The sequence below is a fragment of the Eubalaena glacialis genome, chromosome 7 (assembly GCF_028564815.1).
Source record: "Eubalaena glacialis isolate mEubGla1 chromosome 7, mEubGla1.1.hap2.+ XY, whole genome shotgun sequence".
NCBI classification, from domain to species: domain Eukaryota; kingdom Metazoa; phylum Chordata; class Mammalia; order Artiodactyla; family Balaenidae; genus Eubalaena; species Eubalaena glacialis.
Genome location: NC_083722.1, coordinates 83,042,875 through 83,068,813, shown reverse-complemented (window position 1 = coordinate 83,068,813; position 25,939 = coordinate 83,042,875). Strand labels below are relative to the sequence as shown.

Here is a 25,939-nt window from a genome sequence, read left to right as displayed (position 1 = left end):
GAACTTGCACAGCCAGTACGTTGGGAGGGAAGCTGTAACTTACAGACCTATTCTGACAAATGTTTCTTGAAAACCTACTCCTGGGTGTCAGACACAGCAAGCAGTGAGGATACAAAGATGGACGTTACTGTGATTTGGTGATTTCTACCATAAACATGGGAACTAGACAGGAGGCTTGTTACCAAATCAGCTATTGTTGAGTGCCTTTTTTTTTTTTTTTTTTGGATTTTTTTAAATAACGAGGAGCAAAGAACTCCTGGGTGAGTGAGTGCGATTGATTTCTCTACGGAACCCTCGCAGCCAGGTTACCGCTGTAAATGGCATTGTCAGCTGAAATGCTAAGCCCCACTATTAGGCAGGATCAGGTTCATCCCTTATAAACACGAAGCTCACTGTAGTAAGCTATGAGGAAAATTTTAGCAGTGGGGTGTCCTAAGAATAAGCCGAGTTTGCCCTTCACTCTGTCTACGCGGATGATTCTCAAATGTAGCGACTCCTATATCAACCCCCAGTGCTCCCTCACAGCCCCGTTGCTGAGTCCTGTTCCTCAACTGCCCTGATGTCACATTGTCAGGAAGTGCTAGACGGTGGCCGGCAGCACGGCAGATCCAGGTGGGCCTCCCTTCTCAGATGCACATTTCAGGTTAGCTTCGTGGCTCGCTCCCCTGACCGGAAGTGAGCCCTTTGATGTTTTAATTAAAAGCAACTCTGCATAGGGCCAGAAGCCACAGTTGCTTTTGGCTGAACTGCTCCTAACAAGCTTCTGATGGAAAACTGCAAACTTTAATGTCCCACCAATTAAAGCGATTTTCTGATGGCAGGTGTGCACCCCAGCAAACCGGAATTGTTCACCTGGGTTTGTACAGGTTATTAGGGTGTATGGGATGCTCTGAAGACCATTCACAGTTTAGTCAGTTGACTAGTATCTCGTCCAAATTGTGATGCTGACAGTCTCATTTGCCGCTTTGGCAATCGGCTTGACAATGTGATACTTTAATGGATAATTGGATAAGCAGTTGGGTTCTGTTATAGTACAGTGGTTTGGCGAATACTTTGGGGGGTTACAACTTCTTAAACATCAACACTCCACACTCCTTGAAAGTAGGATGTCATTAATTAATAGCTTATTTCAGCATTTTGGCCCCATTGGCAGCACTAAAAAAACTTTTGCTTCTACTCAAGCAAGTTAGGCTCAAGTCAAAGCTTTGGCAACTAATGAAATGATGAATGCTCCATCAATTACCAGAATTTCTCTCCATAAAGGGCAAAGAACTGGGCTATGGAAACTCAACAGTGAACAGAGGGAACTGCAGGTAATTTGGTTGCAGTAATCTAGTGGTTAGTCCAGAGTTTCAGCTCACAGGATCCCTCCCACGGAGAGAAAGAAGGGAGGAAATGAACATATTTTTGCCCAAAGAAATATTTGAAGAATCTCAGGGTACTAAAGAAGCAGAAGTGGCAGCAAGAGGTTGATGACACAAGTCGCTGTTTTTTTTTGTTTTTTGTTTATTTTGCCTCAAGTGAAAGCAAGAGGTGATTCATTAGGACAACAAGAAAGCCCAAAGTGGTGATAATCTGCTCAGTACTTAGAGAAAGGACATTCGGTGTTTGGGGACAAAATATGTGCTCAAAGGATGCTGGCTGTATGTGTATGAGAGAGACAGAGAAAGTGAGACAGCATCAAGATCATGAAATATAACTCAGTGCCAATCTAAATGGTCTAGAAAGGGTTCTTAGGGACTTTGGGACTTTGGGAAGTGTTCTGCACGTATTGTGCAGAAACGGAGTGATTTTTCACACTGGTTCAGAGCAGCCTTGAGCAGGGGAGCCAGGATCAATGTGTGCTTTACAGAGTGCCTGGAAGGAAGCATCGGAGGCAGAGGTCCATGCACAGGGAGGGGCCGAGCCTTGCCACTAACTGCACACGCTGCGCTAACCGACCACCACACTGACTGTGGGCACCTGAGCCCCGCTCCACCCCTTCCTCGTGAGCCTCCCAGCTCCCACCACTTCTCCTCTGGCTGCTGCACTAGCTTGTCTCCCTCTAATTCCCCAGCCGGGCTATTCTTTATGAAAAGTTATTCTAGTCCTTTTACTTCCCTGCTTCTAACCCTTTAATATCTTCCCACTGCACCAAAGATAAAATCCAAACCTCCTAGCCATCCCCACCAGCTGTAAGGGACCTGCTATCTCCCGCAATTACTTTTCCAGCCAGTTACTCAAATGCCAAGCTTCCTTTTCCCTCCAGGGTGCTCTCCACTTGCTGTCCTCCTAGCCCTTTGCTTCATGGACCTCTAATCATTGCTCATGTCGCAGCTGAAATGGCACCTCTTCATGAGGCCTTGCTCCAGACACCCCTTCCCCCAAAGTTCCACGCACGTCACTCTACTCTGATTCTCTTCAGAGCTCTTATCATATGAAATTATTTTGACTTCTAAGCATCTGTCATAAAAAAAAAAAAAAATTCTGGAGCCTTCTACTGTTCAACTCAATAAAAAACAACCACGCCCACATGGCTGTCGCGTGTTCTAAAAGGCCCAAGCTTCACGTTTGCCGTCACTTCCCCCACCTCCGCTCCAGTTCCCACCTCTGGACCATCTCCCAAGGTGAATGCCATGTTTAATGCCATATTTCCCACATTTTTACTTCATATATTTTCTAAGTTGACTCTTATTTTTAACTTAGATTTACTTTAAAAGGAAACTTGAGATGGCATCATAAATGGGAGATAAGCCTCAAATAAATAAGATCTAAATAAAACAGTCTTATATTCTAGCTAGAGTCTGGATGGCACCTCTCATTCTGTTAGAGGTCACACTGGTACCACGTTCAGGACAAGCTCATACCGACGGAGACTTGCTTTTTGATTACTCAGACGACTGAAAGGTGATTGGGGAGGGAATATCTTTCTCAATAGGGTTCAAAACTTTTTGCAGTTTTGAACTGTAGAACTGGAGGCCATCTTTTGGGCCACTAGGGTGTAGGTCCCTTCTTTAAGCAATGGAATGTTAAAGCTTCTCAAAATGGCAACTAAGTTTCAGCTCTCTCAACAACTCTGATTGATAGATGGGCAGGCATGGCTAGGATGCCAGGGCAGCATTCGTCACGAAAGAAAGAGTAGTACCAGAGGAGGGTGAAGCTGGCGATGGGCACAGGTTACAGGAGAGCTGGCAGATAGATACCTCATGTGTTCGCTGAAGCTGCTCCCATTGCCCAGAACAACCCTGTCCTTAAAATCCCATCACCATCTTTGAAGCCAGTGCAAATCCTGATTTTTGTAAGTCAACCACAGACCCTATCCCAGTAAGAATTATTGTCTCCCCCAGATATCCTGAGAGCACTATGGTAGAACTTCTAGTCTGGTGTTTATACCATACTAACTTGGACTAAATGATGTGTGTATGAATCTGTCTGCCCTTTTGGGTGGTGAGACCCCAGAAGGCAAAGGTTTTTGTCTTATTCATCTTTATAGCTTTCATAAGAGCTAGAATGGTGCCTGGAGTATATCATGTGCTCAACAAAGGCCTGTTGGCTAAATTGAAAGCAGTAACAGAGGGTCAGATCTAAAAAAATTAAGGATTTACTTCCCATTGAAATTATTTTCCTTGCAATACTTTATATAAACACCTGCCTGAGCAGAACGATCAACCTGTAAGAAACGGTTTAAACTCTCCGCTCTTTATATTGTTTTGCAAAACTAATAACAATGAAAGATATTGATGAATTTTAGACCACCACCCAAGTTTATATTCAGCCACTGGATTCTTTGAGAAGTGGCTTTAAATTGTTTTTCTGCTCTTTGAAGATAATTTGGCATTTTACTACAGGTTAGTTCTAAATTCTGAAAAAAACCGTTTAAATTATTGCGAATCATTCCTCCTACTGTATTCCATTACAGAGCTATAAAAATGTCAATAGTCAAGGCAGTTTGAGCATTACATCAGGGAATTAATCATTGCCCCACATGCCTCGTGAGAATACACTCAATGCACGGGAAGTAGCACAGTGTCAAAATCGACACGTATCAGTACTTCAATCAGAAATCCTGTTAACACTACCTTCCCCCAAAATCATTTCAGGCAGATAAAGCAGGATGACTGCAGATACAGGTTTTTTTTTTAATCTCTTTTCAAAGCGGTATAGAAATAGAATTCACTTCGAGGAGCCATCACAGACTTCCCTCTGTGGAATGTGAATAAAGACTTTGGTTCGACTTTCTGCAAACTTTGTAACTTTGGCATGAGCCTTCCTCAAAGAGCCACGCTTCTGAAAAGAGTTTCAACTCTTGGTGTTGCATAAGGAGAAGGGAAGGAATAGATGTTACATCAGCCTTGGTGCTGAGCATATTCATGATTTAACTTCTGTGGCCTCACAGCAAGGAGGAAAGAGATGAAGAACTATACAGCATTGAATCCCAGGCACCCTAGTTGAAAGAACTGCTGTTATCTTATGTACCACTAAGAAAAAAAAACACTGCCAATTAAATTATGACACACCATTGATAGTAGGACATGCTTTGATTTCAGAGATGTTAAAATGGGAAAAACTGTGCATCTCAGGACAGACGAGCCGTGGATTTTAAACAGTGCTAATGATTTCCTCTGCATTTCATGCAAAAATAATAATAAGCCCCAGAATGCATAAAATGCTAGCCTTGAATTTGACCTTCCTTCCTTCGGACAGTCTCCTCCATCTTCTCCAGGATTCACAGCTAGGTGGTTTTGGGAACAACCGAAATAAAACCAAGCACTTCCTACGGTCCCTTCCTAAGGGGTCTCCAAGACTGAGTTGCCAGATAAGATACAGGATGTCCAGTTAAATTTGAATTTCAGATAAACGATGAATATTTTTTAGTGTAAGTATGTCCCAAATACTGCATGAGATATAGTAAAACAAATTAACTGAGTGCCCTGTGTTTTTATTTGCTAAGTCTGGCAGCTGTGCTCCCGGAGTAATTCTGACTGCATTTGACCTTCACCACATGCTTTTTACTTTAAGGACCTTAAGCTTTACCTGTCAGGAGCCTCCAGTAATACTTCAGTCACTTCTTACAACAACTCTGAGAGGTAGGAATTATTGCTGGTATTTTAGGGCTGAAGGAGCTAAATTTCCTCCTCAGACTTGAAAGTCTCATTAGATTAGTTTGGTTTGGTTTGAATTCTGATCATGGCTGTTAATCCCTTCACACAGTAGTTAAGGTCCAAAAGATAAAGGTCACTGGGAAACCATGAAGATGGTAAAGGCACTTTTACCCCTGGAAACAACCTCTGTGGGTTGGTCATTGGTCACTGTCAGGGGACAGTATATCCAGCCTATAATAACAATAATAATGATAATTATAGTCACGGTAGCAGCAGCAGCAGCAAACACTCAGCACCTCTTACTACGTGTCACGCACATCACTAATCACACCTCTTACTACTCCCTTTTTACAGTTCCAGAGCAGGGTTTGCAAAGGAAAGCCTCCATACTGTCGATTGAGTCGCAGGCAACGGGCTTAAAGGCAAAGGCATTATTTCTGTTACGTGTATGGCCTCTGTGTATACACACGAACTTCTCCCAAATGCACTGCTTCTCAAGAGCTAGTGCCTGAGAAGTTTGAAAAGAATCCCCACACCCAGGCTGCCCTCCGAGACCAATTAAATCAGAATCCCTGGGGCGGAGCCAGGCATCTGTAGTTTTTAAAGTTCTCTATGTGATTGCAGTGGGCAGCCGGGGTTGAGCACAGCTGTTCTAAGGAAAGCCACACGCTTCCATCTGGGGCTTTTAGGAGGGAAACCCCTAAGTTTTAAAAACCATATACAACAGAGCTTTGCAAATACAATTAGTTTTTGTTTTACTTATTTCCTGTTTCCCATAGACAACTTATAAGCATTGGCACAACGTTGCCATCTGTAAGGCATATGACAATAGCCAGACGGGAGCCTAATAACCAAGGAGGCATTAACGTTTGCAGGCCCTAAATTTTTTGCGTTCATCTGGTACGATCTGCGTGATGAGACCACTTAATGTTGGATTTCAACATCTTCCGACGGCAGTACCACAAGTGGGAAGGCCATATTTTCTGGGCTTTGCATCGTTCTTTGTCATCCTATTGAATTGTTACAAGATGGATTTATAACAGACCTAAAGGTAGTATCAAAATGAAAATTAGTTCCTGAGTAGAAAAATAGCAATCCCGTTTGCCTCGCCTGTAGCCATTGCGTCATATCTGCTTCTGCAAGGAGGGAAATGACTTCTTAATGTGGTTTTCTTCCAATAAGGAGAATTAAATCTATGTGGCAAAACGTAAAACCAGCGTGCTGGCAGCCAGATTCTGAGCAGAAGATCCATGACCCTCATAAACATATTTGTGTCCTGGTTATATGCTAATGAACCTCATTTAGGCTCAAACTTACGCCGAGTAGAAATAGTGCTCAGCTGGAGGGCCAGGCTATCGTTCCCTCACTGTTTTGCCTTCTGTATCAAAGTTTGCTCTGAAATAATGGGGACATTTCTCCATCTGCTGCAAGCTGCCGGGGTGGGGTGGGGGGGGTGTCTCTGGGTTAGAAGGAGAGTGAGTTGGGCCTGAAATAGCAAACTCCACTATTTTAGTAGTGAGGCTTTTTTCCTGAGTCGGCAAGATCCTTTGTCAAAGGACCTGGCTTTTGGGTGATGGTACCCGGTGAGCTGGAGCAGGATCTGGGGAACTATTCACTCTTTGGTGGCACCGCAGTTCCTCCAGGATAGACTAAAAGGCAAAAATTGCCAGGGACACCCCTGGCACTACTGCTCCTTGCTGGGTGATCTCCAATAAGTGAATGAACTTCCTCGGAACTCAGTTTCTTCCTTGGTGAGAAGGAGTGAAGCAGTGCCTGCCTTGTGTATGGATTATTGTAAGGATTAAATGAAATGATGCACAAGGAAATAATACATGAAGAAGGAACCGCCCTTTACATCATGAATACTAGTTATCATTCGTGCTATTAGTTTGCTTCAATCTCCTCAAATGACTTAACACGAAATACTACATTGTGCTTCCTGTAAGAATTTATACGCTCAGCATTTTACAGGGTCTAGAGCCACGCACAGGAATAACAAATTTAGTTAATAAAACTAAATTGCAATAGGAGACTAAGGGGAAAAACTGAACTCTTCTAAAGAGAGTTCTGCCAACACCTCTCTCTCTCTGAGAGAATTGAAATTTTATTCACTCAATATGTAAATCTGAGACATATACAAAATGTTTTTTAAATAAATATGGGTATCTGAAGAGGATTTTAAAAGGGTTCCTTTGTCTAAGACCAACTGTTAATTTTTTGATGCTTCCTCATTTAATTTTTTATTTAGTTTTTCTTTGTTTGTTTTTTACCGTTTGCCTGCTTGAAGCCTCTTTTGATGCATGTACTCTTTTATTTCTTACTCAGTACTCATGGCCTTTCTATTTATTATTCTCATAAATTAGCCCAGGCTGTTTTGGTTCGCTGAGCAAAACTGCTCAGAGCTCATATAACAGAGGCTAAGCCGAAGAGAAGAGGACGTAAACCCCAGGCCAGCTTGGGGAACGACTGTGGGTAGGTGGCAAACGTAATGCCTTCAGCGTCTGGGAAGTAAAACGAATGGATGATGCTGGCCAAGCGCAATGTTCGAGAGCGGTGAGGGTTTTGGTAAATGGCAGGATGTCCCCCGTCTGTGACGCCCACTCCCAACCTCAGCAGATAATTACAAGGCAGTGAAGGGACCACATGTAGCAGCCTAATCTAGTTATTGTATTACAAAAGCTGGAAATGTGGATTTGTACACAAAACCTCCCCATTTTCAAATTCTGGCAACTAATACAATGAAAAGAAAGACACACGCGCCCCCGGCCTCTGATTTGCGAATGCTGTTCGGCCACTGCCCCAAGACTTGTTCACGGAGATCCCAAGGGCCTATTAATGAGCCTAGTTTTCTTCTCCAAAGCTCCAGAAACATGACAAAGAGAAGGAGGACTCCCCAACCTTGTGGAGATCGGAGGAGGAGATGGCAGCCGAAGCTGCGGCGCTGCGGGGCTACTTTCAGTGACGCAGGTAAAGACTGTACGTTTACTTCATCATCGCTCAGAGCCCCGCCCCCCCGCAAGAGCCTCACTCAAGAAATAATGCGGATGCAGAAAAGCAGCCGCACCCACTTCCTACGGTGGTGGTTGCACAAACGTTCAAGCCCGAGTGGAGAGGACCCTGACCCTTGCGGCACTTGGTCCAACCTCTGGGTCTCTCTTCCCGTCTCCCCATCACCTTCTACATACCGCTCCGGTCTGTTCCGTTCCCTCCAGCCCACCCCAGGCCCTTGTCCCCTCTGTCCGCTGTCCTCTCCATTCCTGCCCCTCTGCAAGCCAATCTCCACAGAGCAGCTGGAGATAGTTTGTAAGGAAGGCAAACCCGATCCTTTAAAAAATCAAAACCCTTCCAGGGAGTCCCATTGCCCTCAGGCTCAACTCTCAGATTCCTGTCAGGCTGCAAGGAGCCCTGAACCAGCTCAGCCACACCCAGGCGGGCTCTCCTTTCACTTGGGCCTCCTCTCCTGGCTGCTATTTGGTAAACTGGCCCCTTGGCTTTGGCTGCCAGGAAGCTCAGGCCAGGCAAAGAGAATTCTCTCTTTCCATTAATGATGTTTTACTATTGGGAGATCACAGATTTAAGACTCTGATAGAAAGCTATAGCCAATCTCCTTTCCAAATTTTTACACAATGTCAAGGGACTCATGCATCTTCTGAAATGTCTTAATAAAGAGTGTGCCAATGAAATCTTGGGGCCTACCTTGAGTAAAAAAAATTATTCGTTTTCTGAAATTCAAATTTATCTGGGTCCTGTATTTTATCTGGCACCCCTGTTAATAAACCTCCTTAGGGATTATGGACCCCAGATAAAGAGCCTCCCCTCTAAATTGTTTTTCTTTTCTAAAATTATCTGCTTCACCTGGTCTTGTGTGAATGTGTTTATGTTATAAGCAGCTGAAGTAGATCAGATACAAATTAAAAATGCAATTAGTGAACAAATACTGGTAGCAGTTGAATTATGTCAAATTGTATCAACCACTTGGCGATTATGATTTTTAGCTAGAAAACACATTGGTTGTAGTATTATGTTTTCATTTGGAAATGTAAGTCTATTTTGGTGAGTTTAAAATACATGTGCATTTCTTGGTCTTTCTCTTCCCACCTCCTCTTTAAAGACCCAGTGTCAACTACCTCCCCCTCCATTACTGTTCACATATGCTGTGTGCTCAGGCCCTTGCATTCTAGAAAGCTTATTTCATTCTCCCATGTCACTGGCTTGTCAGCTCTGCACCCAGTTGCCTGAAGGGATATAGCGTGGTGGTAGCAGACGCTGTCTTTGATATTTTATTTTTAACCTTTTCCACTGCTGTTCACCTTCTCATCTCTCCCTTTCTCTCCTCCACCTCCACTTAGGATCAAGCTAGTTTACCTAAGAACATAGGCCTATGGGCATGAATGCAAACCTTGTTCTATTCCTCTTCTGAAAAGCCGGTATGTCATTCTGGGGTGTCCTGTTCAAATGCGGTCACCATTCTTCAGACTCAACTTTCTAGGCTGAATTTTTTTCTTTTTGGGTTTCTTATGTAATGGGCACTTTCAGGGAGAGGCAAGAAAGCTCCAGGCTTTTCCTGAGGCTGGCTGAATTGTAGGATTCTAGCTTAAAATGTGTTTTCTAGACTGTTTAGAGAATTTAAACTTCTTACCCAAGTTTCCTGTACGCTTTGCTTTGTCAGCTTTTGCTTCTGTCTTGCCTTGAGGCCTAACTCCCCTGTCTGCCAGGTGAATCAACTTGCCTCATAAGTCTTGCTAGAGAGATATTCACCTTAACTTGTCACACAGACTATTGCCAGAGAGCCTGTGGGTTTCTCAATGAACTAACATTAACCTCTCTCTTTAAGGGTCTTTTGCTACAGACGAAACAAATCACCTTCAGTTCTCCCAGCAGTCAGACGAATGAGAACAGGAGGGGTAGTGAGGCCAGTGAGCACACAGCTAGTAACCTGGCGGTGAGGGACTTGAACATGGGCCCTAAGATTTCACCACGAGCGCCCTCACCGCCTGTAGTGTGAGCGAGGGATCGTATATAGTTCTCTTTAGAGACAAAGGGGAAAGGAAGCATTCATCTAGGAAACCTGAGCATGGAGTTGGTCCACCTGGATCTTTGATACCCACTCTCCTCCCTTTTCAAAGTGCACCTATCCACCGATTGTTTACACAACGTTAAGGGGTTCGTGGAACTTTCTGAAGTTGGTTAACAAATAGGGCTGTCATGCAAGATATGGACACACCTAGACTTAAAACGGTATTCAGTATTTATCTGAAATTCAGATAAACTTGGCCTCTCCGAGCTTTCCTGAGCGCACCCTCAGCAGCAAGTCAAGTGAGCGTCGGGCAGAGCCAGCTTAAAGGCTCTGATGTTGTGCACGCTGCACAGCGCACACACAGGCAGATACCACGGGGCTCCGCCCCGGAGTCGATGACTATCGCCCACATTACCGAGAATTTACAAGACCTGGGTTCTGTTATTCTCCCATCTTGTGGGTGATGACAAAACTGAGACTCACTCAGTGATTTAAGTGTTACTCTAAGGTAAACGGCGAGTAAGTGGTAGAGCTCAGACCTGAACCTAGTTCCACCCCGAAAGCCTTTCCCTTCGTCTCTCACCACCCACCTTGCTTGGAAGAGCCCGTGTGTCCAGCCAGCACTGCCACCCTATCCCAGCCCCCCCGTACCTTCCAAATCGTCTCTTCAGCCTCTTCACCCGCTCTACTGGCCTCGCCGGCTGCTCGGCGAGGACGTCCCTCCCCTGCTGGGCTTCCTCGCCATCCTATTCACCACCCTCCAGCACCTGCCTCCCCAGCAACAGCCAGCCATGCTGCAGCGGGCTGAGCTTGCACCAGCTGACTTCCAGACCTGCCGACTCCTGCCCTCTTTTCTCCACCACTCGACCACGTGCCTAGGTCACATGGCCTTGGGCATGTGCAGTGTGTCGCGCAAATTTCATTTATTCCCATTTTGTCATGATTTTTCTCATCTTTGTGTACCACTTACTACTTACCTGATTCACCTTTAAAATTTCAGGTTATCTTAAAGTTTATGTCTTAGCCTCAATGAGAAACGAGTATTACTTATTATTAGAAGTTAAGCATTAAAAAAAAAAACATGAAAGAAAAACAGTGCGGATGAATTCCAGCTCTGCATAGTTGCTTGCCTGTAGCTATCAGGACTGAGGTTGCTGGTCATCCTTAGAGAGGTTGGCACCAAACCAAGGCTCTCCATTTGCCCTATTCAAAAGGATTAAAAGAGAATTACCTACAGAGGGATTCAGTGTAGATCAGCTAAAATGATCTTAAACAGGCCAACGATACCCATCTTTGGAAAACAGCAGCAGAGGTCAGAATCCAAAACCTGACAAAGTTGACTCCAGACCTGCTCCAACCCCTAAGCTAGTGCTTCCCGTGTCTCTCCCCTGGCACAGGGAGAAGCATGGGTGAGGCCAGAGTGAGCTTCCCTGGGGATGGGAGGCCGCTATCTGGTACCTAGATGGAGGACTCCAGGCAGGAAGCCCTGCACCACACCCCACAGGCACGCTCAGTCTCTGAGCCGATTGGATCTGCTTGCCATTCGTCTACCTTAACAACCAGCGTACTGCCGAGAAGAATGTGCAGCCTCATGCCCAGAGATGCCCTATCTAGGAAACGGGACTGTAATAGGCAAAGAGCTACTCTCTGCCGAATGCTTGGTGGGGAAGTACCTAGCAACCCCTCAGTAAGTAACCAACCTTGTTCTATAGCTTCTTTATGCATAAACCCAGACTAATCCTCAGCATGACAAGACTGCCAGAGGACCACAGAGATAAACATTCCCGAACTAGAAACCGTTTCCTCTGCCTCTTGAAGCCATCCTTTGTTTGGTTCCAGGAATTCAGCATTTGCCTTCTGCTTAGGTGAATTTATGCATTGCCTCCCCCTACTGGGCTGAGTTCCTGGGTAGGGGTTTTGCGATGGCTCTTTTAGTGTATGTTATAAATCATATTAGATGACAGTGGATCTGCATTTCTTATCTAACCTTGCATCCTTCCTGGAACATAGTATTTTTCTCTAGGTACTTAGTACTTGGGTTTGCTGCCGCTACACACCCTTGTTTATTATCACCTCCTGTCCCCACTCCCACCCCATGTTGTAATTGAGTGGGGTGTGTTGTTTGTAAAATATGCAAGCATCGCCCCTAACTCTGATAGAAAGTCAGAGCGGAGCAGGTCTCCACACCCTGCTGTGTCAGCAGAGTTCGTTTGTAATTCATCAAACTCTCCTCTGTGTGTGCCTTTACTTTATAGATAATTGGTTGCCTCTCATTTACTCATAACACAGCTGTGCGATTTCAAAGCAACTGAGTCAGCCCAAAACAGCATTATTAGTAGCTACAGATGTACTGTCAAGGCAAAATTTTGACACTAGAATTTTTGAAAAATATCACCATAATTTCAGCCACTGGACCACACATATCATAATCATGGATAGTCAAAGTGGACGAGAAAGGACAGGTTTACTTATTTAGCACACGTTCTGGTCACTGAATTGTACCTTTTGAAATCTACCCCAACAGCTTAGAAAAAATCTCAGCCTTCTTCAAGAGGGTCTCCTTTCAGCTCAGCAGCCTCCAATGAGAAAGACCCAAGGAGCAGATCATAGTATTCATGTTTCCTCAGGGAAGAGGAAGAGTTAACTTCAGCTCCTTGGCCAATTCAGTCCTAAACCCACTAGGTAATCCCCATCTCGGGGTGTCTTCAATACCAAGGAAAGTGTTGGCCAGCACTCCTTCAGCCCATCCCCAGATTGATACAAGGAAAGGTTTTCTTTAGCATGGAAGTGTTAGAGATGATCCCTTGCCCTTGTTTAAGGCTAGTGATATTTTAGTATGTTCTAAAGCTCTTTAGATAAAGGATCCATCATCTTAAACAAAGATATTTTAGTTTGCTTTTTCTTCCTCTCCTGCCCATGTTTCTACTGGATTATGCTGCCTCTTCCCTCCTTCTGTGTAGACTATGTTTACAGAACCAAATTTCAGTAGCAAGGAATTAAAAACTCAGTTATTTGGATTAGCTAAATATAAATCAAGCCCCTATGGCCTAAATTGGGAATGATAAACCATAGGATCATAGAGACTTCAGAAATAATCAAATCTGATGTCCCATTAAATGATTTATTTTATCATAACCCAAAAGAGGTATAGTAGGTTTAAAAACCTACCTTTATAAACATTCTTTTAGATAAGTCCACCCCATGGCTCCAAAATGGGTTTTTAGCTCTGTTTCATTATGTTTAAAATGCTTTACCAAGATCCAGCTTTCTCTAAAATGTCCCTAATAGTTCAGGCAAAAGATTTCCCAGGCCAGTAATGGTTAAAAGAATCTACAGAACTGTTCTGTTGAGATTTAATTCGACTGGTGGTAGAAAGGACTAGTGTCCTGTAGTCAATTTTAACTCTTCTGAATGTCGGAAATACATGATCCATCAGCACGGAGTCTTTTTCAGAAAAGTGTGGTCCAAATCCCAAAAGTAATTTTTAAAAGTTTCAAGCTTGGGACTTCCCTGGTGGTCCAGTGGTTAAGAATCCGTTTTGCAATGCAGGGGATGCTGGTTCGATCCCTGGTCAGTTCGATCCCTGGTCAGGGAGCTAAGATCCCACATGCCTCAGGGCAACTAAGCCCGCGAGCCGCAGCTACAGAGCCCACACACTCTGGAGCCCGTGCGCCACAACTAGAGAGAAGCCCGTGCACTGCAATGAAAGATCCCGCATGCCTCAACTAAGACCCGATGCAGCCAAAAAATTAATTAACTAATTAATTAATTTTTTAAAAAGGTTCAAGCTTTCCTTGCATCTTGCAAAATGATGATAAAGCCTATCATCACCATCATCTTCATCCTTATCTCATCTCCAGAAATGGATAATTTATCACATATCAATCTGCATACTCTCATATGGCAAAAACCTTCTAGAAATGTCTACCCACTCCCAAGACTTTTCTTTTTCTACTTGCTTCTCTCCACTCTTCCACTCTTCTCATTTTGTCTTTGTCTCTGCCAGAATGGATGGTGGGGGGAAAAGACCCTCCTGGAGGTCATGGGCAGTTAATATGAAGAAAGGCTATGAAAATTCACCTGAATAATCTTTGACTCATCATTTACTACTAGCTAATATTTATGCAGTTCACTCCAGCCCATGCCTAACCTGTCCCTCAGCCACCTCTTATATAGTTAGTGCTCCATTATTTTGACACTCCAGGGGCATCAATCAAGTTATCATGTGGGCATGCAACCAATCAATTCAGGATACACTAGCAAAAGCAGCTCTAAATTGTGCTCCTTCTGGACTTAATACTTCTCTGAGGATCCAGAAGACACTGTAGTATCTTCTACTACCTCCAATTTATAATGAATGGTGGGCCATGGAGACTGCAAGGGCCCATCAGCTATGCCAACGTGTAGATGAATTATGTTCCCTCTGATTTCTATTTTAAAGATAATAAATGATGGAAATGTTTGAGTTATGATAAATTAGTTCAAACAGTAATTAAAGAACAAAACCTGTAGGGCAGGCTGTTTTGAGACCACCAAAAAAGAAGTGTGACTTCTGCTTCTAACAGACCAAATAATTTGAATCAACCTACCCACTGTGTTCAACTAGAAAAATTACACAAGAGTATAAGAAAACATCTGTTAAAGGTAAAAAGGCATCACAAGAGTACAGGGTCAAGATCCAAGAAAGGACAGAAATGCAGAGAGAGGAGCCCAGGATGAAGGGTTGCCTTTCCCCTGAAGGCATCTGTGAGTCTTAGAGAGGCAGATGGAGCTAAAGCAATAAAAGCTGGGCTGCCAATGGCAGGGCCCTTTCTAAATCTCCCATACCTGGATGGGAATGTGAAGATCTGGGGAAGTGATACCCTTGGAAAAGGAGTGAGCCAGACGTAAACCAGCCCTGATATCAACTGCAGCCCAATTTCAAAACATCTGGGCAGTTGAGAAAGTCTCAGTCCCAGAAATTGAAGTAAGGTGATTCTAAATTGCTAGTCCCATTGGGTTCCTGGAAGAAGCAAAGAAAAAAATAACCTCTGGAAGAAAATAAATCCATTCAAGATCTTAAATTATTTCCGTAAATAATTTTTTTTCAAATAGAATGCCCAATATGAGTGTGTATACACACACACGCATACACACACTCTGCACAGTAACATGAGGAGACAAGTCAATATAAACAAGGTTAGAATCCCCAGACACAGCCATTAAAATAACTGTGTTTACTTTCTTTTGGGATAGAAAGGACCAGGTTGAAAAAAAATTCAGCAGAAAGCTGGAATCTATTAAAAATACAGAGATGATGTGAAAAAGAACCAAATAGAAATTCTATAACTGAAAAATACAGTAGCCCAATGAATGAATTTAGCAGCATATTTTTTACAGGCAAAAAGAGAATTAGTGAACTTAAAGATGAGCCATCTGAAAATATTCAGAATGAACCATGAAGAGATGAAAGGAGAGTGGGAAAAAGTATGAGAGGTCAGAAGATACAGAACATACTGAGACATACTGAGAACATACGGTACTTATGTCTCAGAACATACTGAGAACATACTGTACTTATGTCTCAGAACATACTGAGAACATACTGTACTTATGTACAGTTCTAAAACAGGGTTCTAGTGGAAGATATACTTTAAAAGATAATGGCTGAGAATTTTTCAAAACTGGCAAAAGTCATCAGTCCAACTATTCAAGACCACACCAAACCCAGAGTGGGGGTTATAGAATACGCACCTAGGCACATCATGGTAAAACGGCAGAAAATCAAATCCAAAGAGTAATTTGTTAGATTTAATAGTAAAAAGAAAAAAAAAAAAAAAACTTACTTTCAACGGAGTAATAATTAGACCAAAGACAACAACAGAAAAATCAAAAGACCATGGAATTACATCTCTAAAGAGCTGAAAAAAATAGCTGCCAACCTAGATTCCATACCCAGTTCATATATTCTTATAGAATGAAGGTAAAACAAACATATTTCCTGACAAAAGCTGAGAGGATTCACCACCAGCAGACTCATACAAAAGGAATTCTAAAGAAGAAGAAATCAAGTAGAAATTGGAAACAATTTTGAACTGAATGAAGAAGACTAAAACTTGTGGATGCAACTAAAGGTGTGTTTAGAGGGTGATTTACTTTTAATTATGACTCATCTGCATTTATTAGAAAAAAATTAAAGCTAAAAGTTAATATGCTACACATCTTTGTGGATATTGCAGTCATTAAAAAGGAGAAGAGCATATAATGAATAATCTTAGACCAATAAGTTTGAAAATTGGGATTAAATTTATTTTTCTAGAAAAAAATGCAGTTTACCCAAACTGACACAAAGTGAAAAATATGAATAATTTGATAACTATTAAAGAACTCAAACCTGAATTCAAACCCTTCTCACAAAGAAAATGTCAGGCCCAGATAGCTTTACTGGTGAATTCTACCACACAATTAAGAAAGAAACAAGAATCTGAATAAGATTCTCAATAAGAATCTTATGACTGGTGGAACAAATTCTGCCAGAGAAAAGGAAAAAGAAAAACCTCTCCCACTTCTCAATTTGTTGTATGAGTTGCCTTACACATGTGCCTGACAGGAACATAACAGAAAGGAAATAGATAGACTAATTGCACATGGAAACACAGATGCCACCGTCTTAAAAGGATACCCTATAGGTAGACGGACAGATTAATTGCAATGTGTGTGCACAATCTATGAAAAGAATAACACATTAGACTAATCTTATGCCTTTCACCAGACTAATAAAGGATAAATGATAGGATCATCTCAGTAGATGCTGAAAAAAAGTTGATCAAATTCAACATCCAACTTAATAAACGTAAAAGTTCTAGAAAAACTAAAGCTAGGAAGGAATCTGTACTTAAGGATGAAATGTTGAACACTATTCATCTGAGACTGCTATGAGATAAGAATATTCACTATTAGCCCTGCTATTTCACAGTGTACTCAAGGTCCCAGGTAGTACAGTAAGGCAAGAACAATAAATAAAAGGATAGGAGGATTAGAAAGGAAGGAATAAAACTGTCATTATTGGTATACAATATGATGCATGCAGAAAACTCAAAAGAATCTACTGAGAGACAATTAAAATTAATCAGAAAGCTTAGCAAGGCCTCTGAATATAAGATCAACATATGCAAGTTTTGAATTTCTCGGCCATTGTCTTCGCTCAGGCTACCATAACAAAATACAATAGACTGGGTAGCTTAAATAACAGATAATTATTTCTTACATTTGGAGGCTAGAAGTCTAAGATAAGGGCGCCAACATGGTTGGGTTCTGGCAAGAGCCCTCTTCCTGGCCTGTAGCTGGCTACCTTCTCACTGTGTCCTCCTGTGGAGAAGAGAGAGTGAGCTTTAATCTCACTCTTCTTATAAGGACACTAGTCCCATCGTGGGGCCTCTACCCTCATGACCTCATCTAAACCTGACTACCTCCTAAAGGCCATATCTCCAATTACTATCACGTTGGGAGTTAGAGCTTCAACATGTGAATTTTGGGGGGACACAAACCGTCCATAAAACCACACAGAGTATGAAAAAATTTAAAGTTAGCTTATATTAATATCAGAAATCAAATGCCTAGGAATAATTAAAGATATGTGAGCTTCTAGATAGAAAACTAAAATGTTATTAAGAGGCATTAAAGAAGAATTAAATAAATGGAGACATGAGTGACTCAGTTTTATAAAGACTCAAGTCTTCTCAGATTTACCTATAAATTTAATGCTACTCAGATTTACCTATAAATTTAGTGCTGTCTCACATTTACCTATAAATTTAATGCCATAATTTTTGGTGGTGGTGGTGGGTTTCTTTTTTTTTTTTTTGTAAAATTGGAAAAATTAGTTCTAAAATACTGATGGAAATGTAGCCAGAGACGATTAAAAGAACAAGACAGAAGTATAGGAGGGCTTACTCTAAAGGATATTGACTTATTACAAGGCTACAAAAGTTAAGAGAGCATGGTGTTGGTACAAGGATAAATAGAGTGATGGAACAAACTAGAAAGCCCAGAAACAGATACAGGCATATATGAACACTTGATATAAGATAAAAATGACATCACAGAACTATGGGGAAAGGAAAATCCGTTCAATAAATGGTTCTGGAAAAATTGGATATCCATGTAGAAAACTAATGAAACTATACCCTACCTCATACCATATGCAAAAGTCAGTTCCAGGTGGATTATAATTCAAAATCTGAAGTGCAAATTTAGAAGGGAATATAGGAGAATATTGTCATGGTCTTGCTATAGGGCAAGACTTTTAAAATAGGACAGAAAGCATTATTATTAAAAAAAAGATTGATAAACTGGACTACATTCAAATTAATTTTGTTTATCAAAAACGATGAAGGGAGAGTAAGAGAGAAAAATGCAAGATACAGAGTGGGAGAAGCTATTTGCCACGTATACAACCAATGAAGGGCCAGTATCCAGAAGATAATATTTTTAAAGAAAAGAAAAAGAAAAAAATGTATAAGCCAATTAGAGAAAGTCAACAGCCTAGTAGAAAGTACAAAAGGATTTGAACACACACTTCATAAAAAATAGGTCTCAAAATGGCCAGTAATCCTTAGTCATCAGGGAAATGTATACTTTAAACACAATGAAATACCACTATATACCCACCACAATAGTCAAAATTGTAAAAGACTGACAATATCAAGTGTCTGCAAGAATGCAGAACAACAGAAACACAAAAGAATACATACTGTGTGATTGCATTCACATAAAGTTCAAAAACAGGCAAAACTAAATTATAGTGTTTAGAGATACATTCATTTACAAGGTAAAATTATAAGGGAAAGCAAGGAAGCAATCATCGTAAAATCAGCCCAGTGGTTACCTTTGTGGAGGAGGCAAGAAGGAGCTTGTGATTCGGGAGGGGAGTGTGGAGTGAGAGGGTGGAAGGGCTGGTAATGTCCTGTTCCTTGTCATGGGTGGGTGGCAAGACACGTTGGCTTTGTATTAATTCTGTAAGCTCTATACACGTGCACACACACACACATACATACATACTTTTCTGTATATGTTATATTTCACTGTAACAAGGACTAAAAATAAATCAGATAAATGAAAAATTTTAAATTAAGGACAAAAGAAAAGGAAGGAAGAGATTGACTTTAATGTATGGTATAATTGCTGGCTGGATATTCAATTATTCCAGAATAAGTTTAAACAGAAAAGAATAATTGCCGCATATATTCTTCACAGACATTCCACTACTGAAACGGAGCAGGACCCTACGGACCTTCCCCCCCATGTCCTCAGCCTGCCTTCTGTGTGTGAAAAAAACTTTAGCCGAAGAATAAGTTTAATCAGACAAGTGAGAAAATGCAGAAACAAAGGAAAACAGTCAAACAGGACAAAACAGTAATAGTTCAGTTAGTAAACAAAGCCAAGAACCTTTAGTTCCTCCTCAAGGGCTATAGATAATATTCACAGCCATATCCTGTGAGCTGTCTTGTAGATACTGAAACCCCCAGGAGGTGGGAGAAGTCAACTACCTGATGACTAGACTGTAGCCATGTTAGAAGCTGCCACAATTCCGAGAATTGGCCTCAAGGAAGTGGGAAAAAACCGACGCTGGAACTGAAGATTAACTGTACCTACAACAGTCAAGATGACATTGGTCAGACCACCCCATGACCAGTTTCAAGATGACTGTCGGAGCTGACGGTGCTGTTTTTGCATGTAGCCCCTTCCCCCTCAGCCTGTAAAAGCTCTTGCCCACTGGTAATGGCGGGTGGGGCGGGGGGAGTTGGCCATTGGACAGGAGGCCGCCTCCACCCCCACCCCCATTTGCCGGCATCCAAATTAAAGCAAACTTTCCTTTCCACCAACCTTGCCTCTTTATTGGCTTTTGAGCGGCGAGGAGCCGGACCCCCGCTGTCAGTTACACTGTTACATCAGAGAGTCGATTCTCCTCGTCTTGGCCATCCTCCCTGACTTTAAGGGACCACGCTGGCCTAGAAGATCATTATTTCAGGAACTGAGGAGGGGAAACCACCACAGAGGATGCTTCATTATTAACGATTCTTAATGATACCACTTATGGAGATCTCATTATGGGCAAGTTATACCAAGCACTTCGCAGGCTTTATTTCAGTTAAACCCCACAACAACCCTCTAGTATTGTCCCAGTGTTCACATGTGGAAACTAGGCCTACGGTCGCTATAGGACTTTCCCAAGGACTCTCAGGTTATACGTGGAGAGTCTGGGCAACCCAGGCAGTCTGACTCTGGAGCGCACACTTACCTTTACACTAAAATTGGTGGGTCTCTGTATAGAAATGTCCTCCTCTGCTTAAATCCTAGCTAACTACAGACAAGAGTTGTACAATGAAGCTGAGGTGCAAGATACAGCTTACTCTTACTTCTTCACTAACTTCAGGAAAAGTACCAGTATTTGGTGATTTCTGTGCTGGGGGCTTTGCACAGGTCACTTTATCCAATCATCACAACCACTCTGCCCAAGAGACAGTGCTGTCCTGTTTCCCTGTGCAGCATCGGCTATGGGCTGAATATTTGCCTGAAAACTAAAACTGCATTTGATGAAGAGGAGTGAATCACAGCTAATCCACCGTGGACCATAACGCATAAGATGTTGCATTCCTGGAATCAGTGAGGACTCCCAAGGGCTCCGTTCAAGACCTTTCAGTTACGGTTTCCTTTAGAGATAGGGGGTTTTCACCAAAAGTCTGTAATTAGCCTTTGGATTTCAAAACATTTGGAAAACAGCTGAGAGAGTCAAACAGAAAATAGGATGGGTGTAGCAAACATGGGACTTTGGAACTGCCAATCTCTCCCAAAACCACAGTTGTAAGCATGTGACTCCAGCTTGGCCAGTTAGAGAGCTTCTCTACCATTTGGTGTATGGACATAGAGAGAGAAGCCCTAGAAAGGGTGATAGAGACTAGACTTGAGGCTACTGGCAGTCATCCTGCTCATATTTGGAGAAGTCTGATGCAGGACAAGCCCCCAGAGGAAAGGGAGACAAAAGATAAAGGGAGGAGAAGAATTGTCTACAGCCACCCCATCCTTCATAGTTAAAAGGTCAAAAAGGCACTTTTCTCTGGAGGCTCATTTGAAATGGGGTTTCCTTACTTGGCATCAAGAGTCCTGGCTACAGCGTGGGCCCAGATTGCTTGCCTCCTAGAGGACCTCTTTAACCTTGAGGTTCTAGAACTCAATCACCAACTATTTGTTGAGATCCCACTTGGAGCCCAACACTGTCTGAGGCACAGTAGGTGAAGTGCATCCCTGCCCCAGAGATGCTGATGATGAATCTGAAGCAACACGACTGATTTAAGAACAAGCAAGCGTGTAACAGCATTCTGCGCAAGTCGGCAGTACAATGTCAATCCTACCTGTGGCCAAATCGATTTCTCTACCTTATCCCACCATAAAGTAGTTGACTTTGTGTCAGTTGTGTCTACCACCCCATGCCCACAGACAATTACATGCCCTCCAAGAGCCAGCCCCACGGTCTAGGATTAGCCAATCAATTTTAATGCGTATTTAAGAGATTTTTCGAAGTGTGCGAGTCCTTGCGTAAGATGATAGATCACATAATAATTAAAGCATTAGAAGAGCCCAACTGAGGATTCTCTTTCCACCAGCAGATATCTTTAGGTCAAGAAGGGCTATAAAAACCGGCACATCATTTTCATTCCTTTAAGACAGGCAAAAAATGGCTTTGAATGTAATTAGATGTACTTAACAATTTTCCTCTAAAGCTCCATATCGTGTTCCAGTGAGGCTCCAAAAAAGTTAAGAACTGTGGGCATCCTGAGCTGCAAGCTGATGGGGTGGTATTGTTTTGAAGAAGTGAAAGCCCATGATATTGCATTAATCATGTTTTTAATTAGAAATAAGCCAGAGTCACAGATAGTTATGGGAAAGGGAAGCTTTGTAACAGGGCTCCTCTTAGAACTCTGCCCCCTCTCTTATCTCTCTGGCGACTCCTGCAGATTCCAGAGTTATCCATTTGGAAAAAGGAATATACTCAAGGCAGTGAATCAGCATTTATCTGTGACACCCCTATCAAGGGTTTGCTTTATACTCTCCTTTCAAGGATCTGTTGTCTATCTGGGCAGGGTTTTTTTTCTCTTTTTTTTTTTTCTTTTTAAGTTTGAAGATCTTGTTTGTGGTTAATTTTTTTTTTTTTTTTTAAACATCTTTATTGAAGTATAATTGCTTTACAATGGTGTGCTAGCTTCTGCTTTACAACAAAGTGAATCAGTTACACATATACATATGTTGCCATATCTCTTCCCTCTTGCATCTCCCTCCCTCCCACCCTCCCTATCCCACCCCTCTAGGTGGTCACAAAGCACCGAGCTGATCTCCCTGTGCTATGCGGCTGCTTCCCACTAGTTATCTATTTTACATTTGGTAGTGTATATATGTCCATGACACTCTCTCACCCTGTCACATCTCACCCCTCCCCCTCCCCATATCCTCAAGTCCATTCTCTAGTAGGTCTGTGTCTTTATTCCCATCTTGCCACTAGGTTCTTCATGACCTCTTTTTTTTTTTTTCCCTTAGATTCCATATATATGTGTTAGCATACTGTATTTGTTTTTCTCTTTCTGACTTACTTCACTCTGTATGACAGACTCTAACTCCATCCACCTCATTACAAACACCTCCATTTCATTTCTTTTTATGGCTGAGTAATATTCCATTGTATATATGTGCCACATCTTCTTTATCCATTCATCCGATGATGGACACCTAGGTTGCTTCCATGTCCTGGCTATTGTAAACAGAGCTGCAATGAATATTTTGGTACATGACTCTTTCTGAATTATGGTTTTCTCAGGGTATATGCCCAGTAGTGGGATTGCTGGGTCATATGGTAGTTCTATTTTTAGTTTTTTAAGGAACCTCCATACTGTTCTCCATAGTGGCTGTATCAATTTACATTCCCACCAACAGTGCAAGAGTGTTCCCTTTTCTCCACACCCTCTCCAGCATTTATTGTTTCTAGATTTTTTGATGATGGCCATTCTGACCGGTGTGAGATGATACCTCATTGTAGTTTTGATTTGCATTTCTCTAATGATTAATGATGTTGAGCATTCTTTCATGTGTCTGTTGGCAATCTGTATCTCTTCTTTGGAGAAATGTCTATTTAGGTCTTCTGCCCATTTTTGGATTGGGTTGTTTGTTTTTTTGTTATTGAGCTGCATGAGCTGCTTGTAAATCTTGGAGATTAATCCTTTGTCCGTTGCTTCATTTGCAAATATTTTCTCCCATTCTGAGGGTTGTCTTTTGGTCTTGTTTATGGTTTCCTTTGCTGTGCAAAAGCTTTTAAGTTTCATTAGGTCCCATTTGTTTATTTGTGTTTTTATTTCCATTTCTCTAGGACCTGGGTCAAAAAGGATCTTGCTGTGACTTATGTCATACAGTGTTCTGCCTATGTTTTCCTCTAAGAGTTTGATAGTGTCTGGCCTTACACTTAGGTCTTTAATCCATTTTGAGTTTATTTTTGTGTATGGTGTTAGGGAGTGTTCTAATTTCATACTTTTACATGTACCTGTCCAATTTTCCCAGCACCACTTATTGAAGAGGCTGTCTTTTCTCCACTGTATATGCTTGCCTCCTTTATCAAAGATAAGGTGACCATATGTGCGTGGGCTTATCTCTGGGCTTTCTATCCTGTTCCATTGATCTATATTTCTGTTTTTGTGCCAGTACCAAACTGTCTTGATTACTGTAGCTTTGTAATATAGTCTGAAGTCAGGGAGCCTGATTCCTCCAGCTCCATTTTTCGTTCTCAAGATTGCTTTGGCTATTCGGGGTCTTTTGTGTTTCCATACAAATTGTGAAATTTTTTGTTCTAGTTCTGTGAAAAATGCCAGTGGTAGTTTGATAGGGATTGCATTGAATCTGTGGATTGCTTTGGGTAGCAGAGTCATTTTCACAATGTTGATTCTTCCAATCCAAGAACATGGTATATCTCTCCATCTATTTGTATCATCTTTAATTTCTTTCATCAGTGTCCTATAATTTTCTGCATACAGGTCTTTTGTCTCCTTAGGTAGGTTTATTCCTAGGTATTTTATTCTTTTTGTTGCAATGGTAAACGGGAGTGTTTTCTTAATTTCACTTTCAGATTTTTCATCATTAGTATACAGGAATGCAAGAGATTTCTGTGCATTAAATTTGTATCCTGCTACTTTACCAAATTCATTGATTAGCTCTAGTAGTTTTCTGGTAGCATCTTTTGGATTCTCTATGTATAGTATCATGTCATCTGCAAACAGTGACAGCTTTACTTCTTCTTTTCCGATTTGGATTCCTTTTATTTCTTTTTCGTCTCTGATTGCTGTGGCTAACACTTCCAAAACTATGTTGAATAATAGTGGTGAGAGTGGGCAACCTTGTCTTGTTCCTGATCTTAGTGGAAATGATTTCAGTTTTTCACCATTGAGGACAATGTTGGCTGTGGGTTTGTCATATACGGCCTTTATTATGTTGAGGAAAGTTCCCTCTATGCCTACTTTCTGCAGGACTTTTATCATAAATGGGTGTTGAATTTTGTCGAAAGCTTTCTCTGCATCTATTGAGATGATCATATGGTTTTTCTCCTTCAATTTGTTAATAAGATGTATCACGTTGATTGATTTGCGTATATTGAAGAATCCTTGCATTCCTGGAATAAACCCCACTTGATCATGGTGTATGATCCTTTTAATGTGCTGTTGGATTCTGTTTGCTAGTATTTTGTTGAGGATTTTTGCATCTATGTTCATCAGTGATATTGGCCTGTAGTTTTCTTTCTTTGTGACATCTTTGCCTGGTTTTGGTATCAGGGTGATGGTGGCCTCGTAGAATGAGTTGGGGAGTGTTCCTCCCTCTGCAATATTTTGGAAGAGTTTGAGAAGGATAGGTGTTAGCTCTTCTCTAAATGTTTGATAGAATTCGCCTGTGAAGCCATCTGGTCCTGGGCTTTTGTGTGTTGGAAGATTTTTAATCACAGTTTCAATTTCAGTGCTTGTGATTGGTCTGTTCATATTTTCTATTTCTTCCTGGTTCAATCTCGGCAGGTTGTGCATTTCTAAGAATCTGTCCATTTCTTCCAGGTTGTCCATTTTATTAGCATAGAGTTGCTTGTAGTAATCTCTTATGATCGTTTGTATTTCTGCAGTGTCAGTGGTTACTTCTCCTTTTTCATTTCTAATTCTATTAATTTGAGTCTTCTCCTTTTTTCTCTTGATGAGTCTGGCTAATGGTTTATCAATTTTGTTTATCTTCTCAAAGAACCAGCTTTTAGTTTCATTGATTTTTGCTATTGTTTCCTTCATTTCTTTTTCATTTATTTCTGATCTGATCTTTATGATTTCTTTCCTTCTGCTAGCTTTGGGGTTTTTTTGTTCTTCTTTCTCTAATTGCTTTAGGTGCAAGGTTAGGTTGTTTATTCGAGATGTTTCCTGTTTCTTGATGTAGGCTTGTATTGCTATAAACTTCCCTCTTAGAACTGCTTTTGCTGCATCCCATAGGTTTTGGATCGTCGTGTCTCCATTGTCATTTGTTTCTAGGTATTTTTTGATTTCCCCTTTGATTTCTTCAGTGATCACTTCGTTATTAAGTAGTGTATTGTGTAGCCTCCATGTGTTTGTGTTTTTTACAGATCTTTTCCTGTAATTGATATCTAGTCTCATAGCGTTGTGGTCGGAAAAGATACTTGATACGATTTCAATTTTTTTAAATTTACCAAGGCTTGATTTGTGACCCAAGATATGATCTATCCTGGAGAATGTTCCATGAGCACTTGAGAAAAATGTGTATTCTGTTGTTTTTGGGTGGAATG

The 25,939-nt window shown here is 41.6% G+C and overlaps 1 protein-coding gene across 17 annotated transcripts in view; it reads left to right on the top strand.

The window, feature by feature from the left end:
• The window catches only part of FHIT (fragile histidine triad diadenosine triphosphatase), a 1,499,836-nt gene that overhangs the window by 1,461,003 nt on the left and 12,894 nt on the right, over positions 1-25,939 (top strand). For 16 of the 17 annotated variants that reach the window (XM_061195478.1, XM_061195467.1, XM_061195479.1 and 13 more), the window contains one exon: positions 7,927-8,048. In XM_061195478.1, coding sequence (XP_061051461.1) covers positions 7,927-8,043 — 117 coding nt within the window. In that variant the 3' untranslated portion in view covers positions 8,044-8,048. The remainder of the gene's footprint in view (positions 1-7,926; positions 8,049-25,939) is intronic. The other variant, XM_061195476.1, reaches the window with a different exon arrangement.